This window comes from Pipistrellus hanaki (genome assembly GCF_964339955.1).
Source record: "Pipistrellus hanaki genome assembly, chromosome: 5".
NCBI classification, from domain to species: Eukaryota; Metazoa; Chordata; class Mammalia; order Chiroptera; family Vespertilionidae; genus Pipistrellus; species Pipistrellus hanaki.
This window is the reverse complement of record NC_140507.1, coordinates 3,281,075-3,293,655: the sequence shown is the minus strand read 5'-3', so window position 1 is coordinate 3,293,655 and position 12,581 is coordinate 3,281,075. Positions and strand designations below refer to the sequence as shown.

The window sequence follows — 12,581 nt, the reverse complement described above, 5'->3', positions numbered from 1 at the left end:
CCCAGTTTCAATGTGGGTGCCATCGGTGCTTTCCGAAAACTCGACAGTGAAGCGCGCGTTTGCCCTGGAGGTGCTGTGAGCGGGCTCTTTAAACACAGAGCCACCTGGCTGCCCCGGCCCCCCCCCCCCCGCTGGACCCCCTCCCCGCGTGGACCCCTCTAATCCTCAGGAGCACCGGTTTACAGCCGCCCGAGCAGCCGGCCGGGAACACCCACATCTGTCCCAGCGGCAGAATCAGCGGGGAGCTGCCTCCCTCCCCCACCCCTGGTCCCCCAGTGGAACAGCGAACAGCAGTCTGAGCTGAAGCAGCATAGCCCCGAGGGGGCCGGCATTACCTTAATTACAGCAGCATGTGTGCACGCTAAGCGCCTCCGGCCTAAAACCCGGCCTCAATCCGGTGCGTGTGGCCGGGCCGCCCTGCAGCGGGCGGTGACATCTGCTTGGCGCTCCCTGGTCCTCGTGGGACAGGGCCGATGGCACTCTGCCCGTGCACATCGGGGGGGGGGGGGGCTGAGCTGGCCGTTCACGACTGTTCCCGTGGCTTCCCTGCAACGTGCCGGGGTGAAGAGCCTGACTCGGCAGGGAGAGCCAGCCCTCTGGACCTCAGCGGAGCCGGCCCCGCGGTGAAAATGGAGGTGCATCAGCAGCAGCCGCCGAAACCTTCCCAAAGCTATCAGCCCACCCCGTGTTCACAAACCGTGTTCACCGGGCACCTCCCCGTGCCAGGCTACCCTGGGCCCTGCGAGTCAGGTTGTAAAGGACACCCTTGAGGGCCAGGAGACACGGACAGACGGACGGACGGACGGAGAGACGGCACATCACAGGACGCATGTGCGAGGGAGGGTGGGCCGCCAGCCGGGGGACCGCCAGGCCCAGGAGGGATCCAGTGAGGCCGGCACCTGGGTCAGGCGCAGGCAGATGGAGAGGGAAGGAGGAAGGAGGAAGAGGAAGGGGCCCATGGGGAGGAGGGCAGAGGGCACCAGCCGAGAGGCCAGCAGAGCAGCAGGTGCGTGTGGCCAGGAGGGCGTGAGCAGGGCCAGGGCTCCTGTCCATGCCCAGCAGAGGCCACTTCCCACGTGCTAACTGTCAGAGGCGGCGAGAGGGGCCGGCAGAGGACGGAGCTGCCCAGAGCGATGGAGGCCGCAGTCTGCTGGGCCCCCATGGCCTCACTTTCTTCAGAGTTTAAATTCCTTCTATCCGCGGCCCGTGTGGAAAACCAACCCACTGCCCACTCCGGCCGCTCGTGAGCAGGTGCTGGGCTTCCTGCCTCAACTGTTCTCACCCCGTTTCCGCCAAACGCCCGTCCATCCCATAAGCCCACCTCCCGCCACTGCCTTCCCCACCCACACCCGTTCCCACACACCCCCCAGCAGCACCCCGCCCCACACCCTCCCACAGCGCGCAGGCGTAGATAATTAATTGCTGAATCTAAGTAAGTGTGGCCTGATCTAACAGACCCCGAACACAGAGCACCTCAACTCTTGATATGCCAGCTCCCCCTTCCTGTTATCTCTGAGCCGCGCCCCCCCCCCCCCCCCCCCCCGTGGGGCCATGTTTGGGGAAAATGAACATCTTCCGGGCTTCAGTCTTGTGCTCGGTCCTCCCTGTCCTGTTGCCACTGCTCACACACTATCATTTCAGTCTTGACGATGTTTGAACCCAGATAATGAAATGGGAGCACAGGGTTTTGTTAGCTACATTTGTAAACTATTTAAAATGTCCGTCAGAAAGAGCATTTTTAGCCCACCACATCTGAGGTGATTTGAACCCCCGTTATCAGGCTCCTTTCCTGGTTGGGATTAGTTCCTGGGAACTGACAGGTTTCCGACAGAAAGAAGATGTAAAGGCAGACAGGCCTGCGTTCAAACCTGCCCCGTGCTTCACGGGCTGTGGGACCTGGGACCCTGCCCTCTCTGAATTCCCCTTCTTTTGTCTGTGCAGTGGGGATGATAACCACGGTGCCCGCCTGGTAAGATGGGTGTGCAGAGGAATGAGAGAATGCGTGGCCGGTGCAGGCAGGTGCCAGGGAGCTGGTCCCCGGGACTCCGCAGGCAGTGGTTCTCCACCTTCCTAATGCCAAGACAAGACCCTTTAATACCGTTCCTCGTGCTGTGGTGACCCCCAGCCATAACATTATTTTCGTTGCTACTTCATAGCTGTAATGTTGCTATCGTTAATGAATCATAATGTAAATATCTGTTTTCCGATGGTCGTAGGCTCTACAGCAGCGGTTCTCAACCTGTGGGTCACCTAAGACCATCGGAAAACACAGATATTTACATTACGGTTCATTAACAGTAGCAGCATTACAGGTATGAAGTAGCAACAAAAATAATGTTATGGTTGGGGGCCACCACAGCATGAGGAGCTGTGTGAAAGGGTCTGGGCGTTAGGAAGGTGGAGAACCACAGCCGTGGAGCATCATCTGGGGGAAACCATTTCCTTTCTCCAAACATTTTACTTTTCAAAGGTTCTTTGGTGATGACCTGTTTGCATCTCTGCCTCCACTCTCAGCTCCAAAAAACACCGGGACAATGTGACCACCTATAGCATTCACGTGGCCTGAACCATAGAATGTGCTCACCACAGGTTGCTGACTGCAAATGGCATCCATGATCTACATAAACACACACAGAGTATGTGTGTGTGTGCACATGTATGTACATGTGTGTGCACAATGACCTCTACACAGCCATGTCCCATGCCAGGGAACGCAGGCCATGTGCACCCACCACCCAGAGAGAAACTCCACAGGCGGCGGCTCAGGGCTCCCTGCCTGGCCGGGTCATTCCTTCCTCCGTCCGACCAAGGGTTACGTCCTGAGAAGCCTCCGCTCCCACCCACTCACAGCCCAGGGAGAAGGGCCTGCCACCAACGGCGTGATCTCTTCCCCAAAGGGGCTGGGGGTCATCGGGAACTGCTAAGCGAGGGCCTACCACCATCACTTGTTGTTTATAAATAACAGTCTTTTCACGTTCCGCTAGCAGAGAGAACAGCAGTGCGGGACACCCAGCAGGGGACACCTACCAGGCTTATTTCACCCAGAGTGGATCTCATATCGAATATTGACAAGCCAGGAAGTATCTTAAAACTCATTTCTCCGAATCCCCTTGTTGTTGAGAGGAAAGAAAGAAAGAAAGAAAGAAAGAAAGAAAGAAAGAAAGAAAGAAAGAAAGAACGAACCACGCCTTATTTTCAAGGAGTGTGGTTTACCCAAGCCATTGACCTTTTAGAAGGAAATTTAGATTACATTGAAAATGTGCACCCCAGTCCTCCGAGGACCCTCCGCCGCCTCCCCTCCGCGGGCCTCTCCGCTGTGGAAGGCGGGGAAGGGGGGGGCGGCTCCCTCCCCCGGACCAGGCTCCAGGGGTGCCTTCTCCGTGGCTGGACGTGTGGACCGAGGTGGGGAGCGGGTAGAGCATTTCGTGTTTGCGAATGGGAAAAAACGGAGCTGGTTTTATCCATTTCCTCCTAGTGATTCAACAGTTAAAACCTTTCCAATCAGAGATTATTCTCGAGCCTCTAATACTATTTAAATTACAACTCCCAAATCTTAAATGATGTAACAGACTCAGGGCCAAATGCTGCTGCTTTTTTAAAGATGCGACACATCACGTGCAAGTTACCTAACAGAACCGAGGGCCACGTGGCTGGCCGGGCCGGGAATGACATGCAGAGCGGTTCTCGGGCCCTGACGCTCCCCCCCGTCTGCGCCCCTCCCCTCCCCCCAATCCTCAACAGGCTGATAGGGGAACCCCAAAGAAGCCACCGAGCGCCTCTCAGCTGCGTGAGACGGGGGTCTCCTTGTCACCGGCCGTTCCCTCCGGGACCACAGGCACCGGCTGGAGCAGCCGCAGGTCCTGTTCTCCCCGGCCCCGAGCCGGCGGCCGGCCCCTCGGTCCCCGAAACAAATCCCGCAGGGCAGGGAGGCTTCAGAGGAAAGCCCGGCGGGCGGACTCAGTCCGTCAATGCAGGGTGGTCAGGAAGGCAGCTGTCTGAGCCCCCCGGCTCCCCAAAGCCTCTTGCTTCTGGAGCACCGGTAACCGCGGCCCAGAAGATGGTGTGGGGAGAATCCCAAGCCACCTCTTCTCTCCGCGTCAGGGTGTCTGCTGCAAGCCAGCGGGAGAGGCCGGGCAGCAGCTCCCTGCTTACCACGCAATCGTGTCACCAGCCCCTTCCCAGCCCAGATCCCGCCGGGCAGCCAGCCCACGCTTGGCACCCACGCAGACCGAGGCCTCGAGACCCTCACACAGACCGCACATGTATCCCTGTGTCACAGACGGGTACACAGGCTCAGGGATGCACAGACGTCCCGGATGATCACGGCCCGAAATGCAGCTGCCGTGAGGACCGGGGCTGCCACAGCATCGTCCGGGCGGCCTGTGTCCCAGGCCGGTGTGGGGACAGGTTCGAGAGACCCTGGGGGTGTCTCAGCATGCAGCCGCCGGGGCCGGAGCCTTCCCAGCGCCCCCCTGAGGCTGGACCAGGTACTGACACCTCTCATTGGCACATTAATCCAGAGGCCTGCTCCTCCTCCCGTCCGTTGGATTTGGACAGCTGAGCCTCAGACGCTGGGACCTGCTTAGGTCCCAGGGGAAAGGAGAGCCATGGCCGGAGCCCACTGCTCCGGCCCCGTCCTACATCCTCCCACCATCCCCTCTCGGGGGCTCCGAGCTGGGGACCAGGAGGAGGTCCTCAGTGCAGAGCGGACGAGCCACTCTGTGGAAGGGACTCAGCCCCGTGGGGCGCGGCACAGACATGCACCGTGCAGCCGGCCCTGCGTCAGGAGGGAGTGAAGGCCGCCGTCGCTCTGCATCCATGACTGCGGGTGACATTCCCTGACAGTCTCCGCGGAACAAGCATCTCCTGGCAGAGCCCTGATCGGCCCCACTCACCCGGAGCCCAGTGCCGCCTCGCCCACAGGACCCTGAACTGTGTGCCGCCGGGGCAGCATCTCTAGGTCCGGCTTTCACCGCCGCTCGTTGCCAGCACAAGGCAGAGGGAAGGCGTTCGTGCCGGTGGCAGTGGTCGGACCGTGACAGCCCTGAACATGGGAGCTGGTGGGGCTGGACTGCCAATAAAAAATAAAACAAAAACAAAAACAAACTTCAGAGAGGAAAGAGACGCGGGAAGTCGGGAGGCAGAGAGCAAAGGCCTCACGCGAGCCGGGCGTCCGCTCCAGGCACGTTCGTTGCGTGCCAAGGCCTGGGGACGGCACATATGGAATTTAAAAGACACCATCTGCCGGGGGACCTTTCGAACGATAAACTTAACCCTTCCTTCGCCCTCTCCTCCTCGGGGCGGGAAGGGAGGCGCTCGCACATTCGCTGAACCGGGTGGGGCAGGACGGAAGGGGAGGGGGGCGCTCCCTGAGACGCTGGACAAGCCCAGCATTACAGCCTGTGCGTTTCCTCCAGGAAAAAACAGCAACCACCTTCTGTTCTACTCACTCTTCGAACAAACACTACACACCCCTCGGCCATCGGCAGGTAAGAGCCCAAACCACGCCGACAGCAGCCACAGCCTGCTCTGCAGTGTTCCCCTCCGCCAAGTCCCCGGCGCTGTGAACGCAAACGCAGAGGTTTTCAGGAATCCTTCCGATCTGTGGGATGAAACGTGGAGTCATTCCTCACAGAAGGAAGGGTTTCTTCTCTTAAAAAAGAAAAGAAAGGGAAGTCTGTAAGGCGGAAGGAAACAAGAGCATGTCGCCCAGATCAAAGGCATGTCCTGCTTACACGCTGACAGGCCACGGTGACACGCGTTACAGAGCCGTGACAATCCCCACGCCTCCTGACTGGCAGGCTGACGTGTTTTTAAAGCGCATTTCACAAACGCAACACGGCTCCTCGGGGGCTGAGGTGAGTTCACAAAATAGCTTTATTAGACGTGAGAAAGCATACAGCAATCCAGGCAGAAAACACCCACAATGCCCACGTCACACGGACCTGCCGCGGAGGTCACGGCCTGCAGCCGGCTTCCCGCCCCCCGCCTCACCCGCACCGCAAGCCCGAGGCCCACCCCACAGGAAACGCTGTCACCGCGGCACAGACACGCCCCCGCCGTGCCCGCAGGGGTCGGGGTCTCCCGAGGGCGGCCGGATGCTGCCGTGCAGTCCTGCTGGTGACAGCGGGCGGGACCCAGGGCGCGGAGGGAGGGCTCGCCTTGGTCCAAAGAGACACTGGTGGCTTCGGGGTGCTTGGCACACCCGGAGAGCGGGGTCTCCTGGTTTGTTTGTTTTTTTCAGAAAGATGTGTCTACCCGGAGAAGGATCATGAGGCACTCGTTGTTAGGATACCGTTAACATTTAGACTTTTTCAAAAAGCGATTCTAAATGCAGACGAAAGCACTGCGGAAGCAGCCGTGGTCTGTCCTGGTGGGAGGAGGGGCACGGTGCCCGCGGGCCACGCGGCACCCGGAGCCAGGGCAGCCCCGTGCGGCTCAGAAAAGCTCTCTGGCACAGGGGCTGAGAGAAGGCCCCGGAGGGCCGGGGATTTCACCTGCGTACAAAGTGTGATAGTTTTTTCTTACCATTCAGGTGATACGATTCGAGTTGGCTTCTTCTCACCACCGGCCTTTGGAAAGGTATTTACAGAGCAGCGGGTCTCGGTGGCTTAAAAGCTTCTGAACTCGGCAGCTGCTGTGCTTCCCGAGGCCCCTCCCCACGGTCAGAGGGACGGGCACTCCCAGCACCCGCCAGCTCTCCCCGCGGCTCTGCCTGTGCCCGGGGGCTTTACGGGATGGGCACAGGCTCGTCCTGCCAGCCTCGGCTGAGCGGCGGGAAGCGACGCCTGGGCACCGAGGACCTCCGAGAGGCCGCGTGCGTGCGCCCGGGGCTGATAAAGTGCTAGTTAAGAGGACACACGTGTGGTCGGGAGGTCTCAGAGAGCCCATTCGTGTGTCCTGTTAAATACGATCATATAGATTTATTATAATAAGTTTAAAATATCCCTATCGTACAATAAATAAATAAAACCGATATATCCACAAAGCATCTCTCAGTTCTGGAAAAAACAAAAACAAAACAAAAAACAACAACAGCAATGGCAGTCGTGCTGTAAGGCTCAGTTGCGTTGGAGGAATCGCTGGGGAAGGCAGGCACCTACCTTCTCACCAGGCGAGCTGTGCTCCGGCCACGTTAGCACCTGCGAGCACACAGCCACCCCCCAGACCCCCCGCGCGTCCTTCCCACGCGAAGCCAGCTGCTCCCTGTGGGTGCTCTGCCCTATCTTTGAGTCCGAAGAGAAAGGACCGGTTTCTAAAAACACGTCTGGAGCCAACGACAGGTCTCTCGTGAGCCCTTGCCTCAACATGGGTGGCTCTTTGACTCGCCAGGAAGAACACGGGAAAACACGCCGGGACCGATGTTCACACGGAGTTCGCTGTGTTGGAGGAGAAGCAGCAGAGGGAGGCTGGCCGGACACCCCGAGTATCGCCGTCCCTTTGCTGTCTGTGCACAGCAAGCCCCAGAGACGACCCCCCCCCGCCCGCCCCCTCTCGCTTTGGGGGTGAGCGCGGCCGGCAGGAGGCCCCTTGGGGCTCAGGTGGGGTGCTGTCCGTTCTGTGTGAGGGGCTGGATCTTCCCCAGAGAGACGTCGGTGTCGTAGTCCAAGATGACAGACAGGGCCGGGGACAGCCTGTCGGGGGGCGCCTCCTCCCTGCGCGGGCCCCCCGAGGCGCCCTCAGCGTGCGGGATCAGGTACACCGCGCCGCAGTCCTTGGGGATGGAGCCCCGCGGCTCGTGGTGGCTGGACAGCGCCGCGCCCCCGTTGTTGACGCTGACCGTCTCGACGGCGTTGCCCGCCGCAGGGCAGAGCCTGTCGCAGCCCAGGAGGGTGGAGAAGGCCTTCCGGAAGTCGGCATTGAAGGCGTAGATGATGGGGTTCAGGGAGGAGTTGGCCCAGCCGAACCACACGAACACGTCGAAGGTGAGGGCGTCGATGCAGAAGGGCTGGGTCTCGCCGGCGCCGCAGAAGGGCGCGATGCAGTTGAGCACAAAGAAGGGCAGCCAGCAGCACACGAACACGCCCATGATCACCGACAGCGTCTTCAGCACCTTGGTCTCCCGCTTGAAGGACGTCTTGAAGGAGCTCTCGGGCGGCGCGCCCTCGGCCGGCCTCCCGTTGCCCGCGGTGGCCTGGCAGTGCTTGGCGTGGACAGCCGCCCGCTCCAGGGCGGAGATGCGGCGGATCTGCTTCTGGGCGATGCGGTAGATCCGGGTGTAGGTGACGATCATGATGGCCACGGGGATGTAGAAGCTGATGAGGGAGGAGGAGATGGCGTAGGTCCTGCTCAGGCTGGCGTCGCAGTTGTCGGCGGCCTGGCCGCCGGGGGCCGTGGCGTTGCCCTCGGCGGGGCTGGCTGCGGTGGGCCGGGCCTTATGCCAGCTGAGCTGCACGGGGATGAAGGAGATGAGCACGGACAGGGTCCAGGCCACGCCGATGAGGATGAAGGCCGCCCGGGGCGTCATCTTCCTCTCATAGCGGAAGGGGCTGGAGATGGCCCAGTAGCGGTCCACGCTGATGACGCACAGGTTGAGGATGGAGGCGGTGGAGCACATGATGTCGAAGGCCACCCACACGTTGCAGAAGGCGCCGAAGGGCCAGAAGCCGGCGATCTCGGCCACGGCCTTCCAGGGCATGACCAGGACGGCCACCAGGAGGTCCGACACGGCCAGGGAGATGACGAAGAAGTTGGTCACTTTGGACCGCAGGTGCCGGAAGCGGACGACGGCGGCGCACACCAGCGTGTTGCCCAGCAGCGTGGACAGGATGAGCAGCGACAGGAAGCAGGCGGTCAGCAGGCGGAAGGAGAAGTCCCGCTGGCCCGCCGGCCCGGCCCTGTCCATGGTGGAGGCGGAGGAGGTGTTCAGAGTCCTCATCTTCCCGGAAGAGCAGGGGAGGGGTGGCCAGGGGAGCTCTGATGTCCCTCAAGTTCCTAAGCAGGGCCAGGGGTCAGGGGTCAGGGGTCAGGCAGCCCCTCGCTGCCCCGGGTGCAGGACCTCCCTGGCGTCCTCGGTGAGGGCTGCACCCCAACGTGGCAGGAGCCTGCCCCGTCCCCCGACTCACCCCCTTGGAGGGAGCCGCTGGCTCTCTACGGCCGCCTGCCGACCCCCTCGCTCCGGGTCACGGTCATTGCCGCCCGCTGGCCCTTCCGTGCCCATGGGAAGCAGCGGCTTTTCAGCACGCGCTATGCTTTCCATCCGGAGCCCCGAGGCCTCTCCCGAGCTGGTCAGTGACCGTCACATTTGGGGGCCGAGGCAGGCGCAGCTGGAAATGCGTGCCAGGCTCCTCCGCGCCCCGGCTCTGAGCAGCTCCCGGGCGCCCTGCAAAGCAAAGATGCCGGGACTTGAGCAGATCGCACCTTCACCGCAAGCCCAGCCCCTGCGCTAGCCACCTACCTCGCCGTGGGGAGTCTCTGCGCCTGCCGCCGGGGAGCACAGCTCCAGGATGACCAGGAGCCGCGCCGGATCCTGCCCGGGGGGCACCAGGGTCCCCGAGGCGCAGAGATCATCGGGGGTTCAGAGCCCGCTGCTCCCCGGCCTCACAGGCTAGAGGCGGTCCAGGCGGGTGATGGGGAAGGGCATCTCCCCTCTGCTGACTTTCTGCCCCCTCCAATCGCCGGGTGCTCCGGCGACCTCTGGCCCCTGAGGGCAGGCCCCCGCCCGCCCGCCCGGACCCAGCCACCGGCTCCCGGAGCCCCTGGGACGCGAGGCAGAGCCAGCGAGCTGGCACCGGCGGGGCGCGGGCTCGGGGCACAGCCCCCGCCCCCCTCCCGGCCCCTCCCCGCCCGGGGGCGGCTCCGCCTGGCAGGCTGGGCGCGGGCAGCGCCCACGTGGCTCCCCGGATGCGGGTGGAGGAGTGAGGGCGCTCAGTGAGCACCGGACCCCCTGGGTGACCCCACCCCCGGCCCCAGGGCCCCCAGACCCTGGGACAACACCTGACAGGAGCTCCAGACCCATCCGGACGCAGGAACCCAAGTAAACCCGCGGCGGGAGGCTCAGCTGCCGCATCGGCGCCCCTCGGAGCCGGAGCCCCTCCCGGACCCCGCGCGCCCTCCCCGCCCCCGCCCCCGGCCGCCCGGCCCCGCGACCTGCGCTGCCTCCGGGGCCCGTCCCCCCGGGGGGTCCCCGAGGGCGAGGGCGGTACTCACCGCGGCCGGGGCTCCGGCTCCGGCTCCGGGCTCAGCGCCCCGCGCCGTGGCGCCCCCAGTGCGCGCTTCCCCTCCGCCCGGGCACGGGGGCCGCGGCCAGTGCCATCCGCCCGGACTGCACCCGCGCCCCGCGCCCTCCGAGCGCAGAGCGCCCCAACCCAGCGCCTGGCGCTCCGCGGGCCCCGGGCGCCCTCTGCCGGCGGCGGCGCGGCTTGCCGAACCCCCACTGCGCCCCGCGGAGGTTGTGGGGGGGGGGACAGACCGCCCCCCGCCAGCGTCCACGTGGGACCCGCTCCGCCCCGGCGGTGATGCCAGACCCTGCGCAGGCGGCTCCTGTGCTTGAAACACCCCGAAACACAAAGCACCCCAAAACACAGACAGGGTGAGAGGTCCTTTTGCAGGCACTGCCTTCGTTGAAGCAAGGTATTTCTCCGACCCTCAGGGCCTCCAAGAGCTGGGGTGACGGGGTGAGGGGCTGCCTGGCTCTCAGAGGCCAGAGAAGAGCGGCATCACAGAGCTGCCTCCTGCCCCAGGCACAACCCCTGCCACTCCCCCCTGGCACAGCCCCTGGCCTCGGTGCGCTTCCCAGGACCTGCCTGCCCCGGCCCCGGTCCAGCGGGAGCCAGAGACCTAAGCAATGACCCGGGGCTGAGACGGGGGAGGGCATGGTGGGGGCAGGAGGCCTGGCAGACAGGGGTGCCCCTGCGCCCTCCCCAGCCGCCTGGGCCGCGCCTGGAGGGTCAGACGGGGCACCCATTGTGCTCAATAACACATCCCCTTGGCTGCCTGGCATTCCTGAGGTGGGAGGCAGCACGGGGCTCCCTGTCAGGCTGCCTGGCTCCCGTGCCCTCCCTCTGCTGCCCCGCCCTCTCCCTGTCTGAGCTGGTCTCCTCTGGGAGGCGGTGGCTGGCGACAGGGTCGTGAGGAGTATCCAGTGGGAGGCTGCCTGCCGGGGCTGGGCACCGGGGAGGCCCAGCCAGCCCTCCTGGCAGGAACCGGAGGCCCGTGCAGATGGCAGCTCCACCCTGTGAGAACCTGCTCCCCCAAACGATGCTTCTGCCCACGGCCCACCCCCTGCTGCATGCAGGCTCAGCGGCACCGCTGCTCCGATCATGGACACCATTTTCACCTGAAGAACCACATGCTGAGCTCAGCACCACACTCCCAGAGCCTCGTCCCAAGGCAGCATTTCTGCCTGCTGACACACCTCTCTCTCCCTCTCTCTCTCCTTCTCTCTCTCCCTCTCTCCTTCTCTCTCTCCCTCTCTCTCTCCTTCTCTCTCTCCCTCTCTCTCTCTCTGACTAACAACACGAGTCCCTCAGGCTTCCGGCCCCTCCATGTGGGCCTGAACCTGTGCCTCCCCCCTTCCACCTGCCGCTCCTGGAACGTTTACACTGCAGCCCCCACAAGCGCCCCAGGAGGGCAGTCAGCATTAAAGGGGGGGGGGCAGGAAAGAGCGGGGTCCTTTTCTCCACCATAAAGGGGAGATGGGGCCGGACGGCAGGAGAGAGGACTTCCCTGGGAGGAAGCCCCAAAGAGCACACTGCCAGGGCGAGGTCAGCAGGAGGCCAGTCCGAAGGTACAATGTCTGTCCAGTGACAGCCGTGACCGGTGCCCTGAAGCCACAGCCCCGGAGCCATAGCCCGGCAGTGCCCATTGCCTTTAGGTTAAACAGGACCCACCACCGCCGGAGACCAGCCAGGGCTCCTACGTACAGCCCAGTGGCCACGGGTCTGGCCTCCGGTGCCATCACACCCGAGGCAGCACCGGCTGCACGGCCTGAGTGTCTCTGATGTGAGATTTAAATGGAAGCAAAATCTTGTAGGGAGCAAAGACATTCACCGTGAGTGAGCGTCTTATCTTCGCTTCTCTCCAGCTCAGCGGCTGCTGCAAAGGAGTCTCTCTCCCTTTGCTTGGAAATCCCCCTACATCCCCCCAACTAACCCTGCCGACCCGTGTCTTCCCTCCGCGCGTGCACCGGACAGGCACAGGCGGTCAGGCCAACACACGGCGCCTGTCCGGCGGCCGAGCGGTCGTTCTGCTCACGAGGGAACTTCTGGCCTTTGGGTCTTTCCGCAGCTCAGGGCCCCACCCGGAGGGAGGCCCGGGGGGCGCCGAGGGGGTTTGCTTCCTGTCGCCGGGGAGCCAGCACGTGGACAGTCTCTGAGACAGACCCTGTGCTCCGTCCCGGGCAGGCGGAGGACCCTGGTTTTGATCATGAATGCTGAGGGAACAGGGAAGGTAAGATGTCGCTTAGATCTCTGTGTCTGTCACCTGCACAGGCAGCTGTACAGTGTGGCTAGGGGTTTGGTTTCTTCCTTTTTGTTTATTTGTTTGTTTGTTTGGTTTGGTTGGTTCTCCCTCTGGAAGCCAGCGTGCACAGAGGCCTCGGCTTTGTTCAGCAGAAATCGCCCCTCCTCCTCCTCCAAACA

General features: G+C 63.0%; 1 protein-coding gene across 2 annotated transcripts; it reads right to left on the bottom strand.

The window, feature by feature from the left end:
* Positions 1–5,859: 5,859 nt before the first annotated feature.
* DRD1 (dopamine receptor D1) lies at positions 5,860–10,341 on the bottom strand. 2 transcript variants are annotated; one of them, XM_084884003.1, is made up of 3 exons: positions 9,398–10,341; positions 9,066–9,322; positions 5,860–8,934 (listed from the first exon to the last, which is right to left on the bottom strand). In XM_084884003.1, exon 3 carries the CDS (start codon positions 8,876–8,878, stop codon positions 7,538–7,540), a length of 1,341 nt encoding a protein of 446 aa, XP_084740129.1. In that variant the 5' UTR covers positions 8,879–8,934; positions 9,066–9,322; positions 9,398–10,341; the 3' UTR covers positions 5,860–7,537. The 2 variants fall into 2 exon arrangements, with proteins under 2 accessions (XP_084740129.1, XP_084740128.1); XM_084884002.1 differs by having other exon boundaries at positions 5,860–9,322; positions 9,398–10,340.
* Between the last annotated feature and the right edge of the window lie 2,240 nt (positions 10,342–12,581).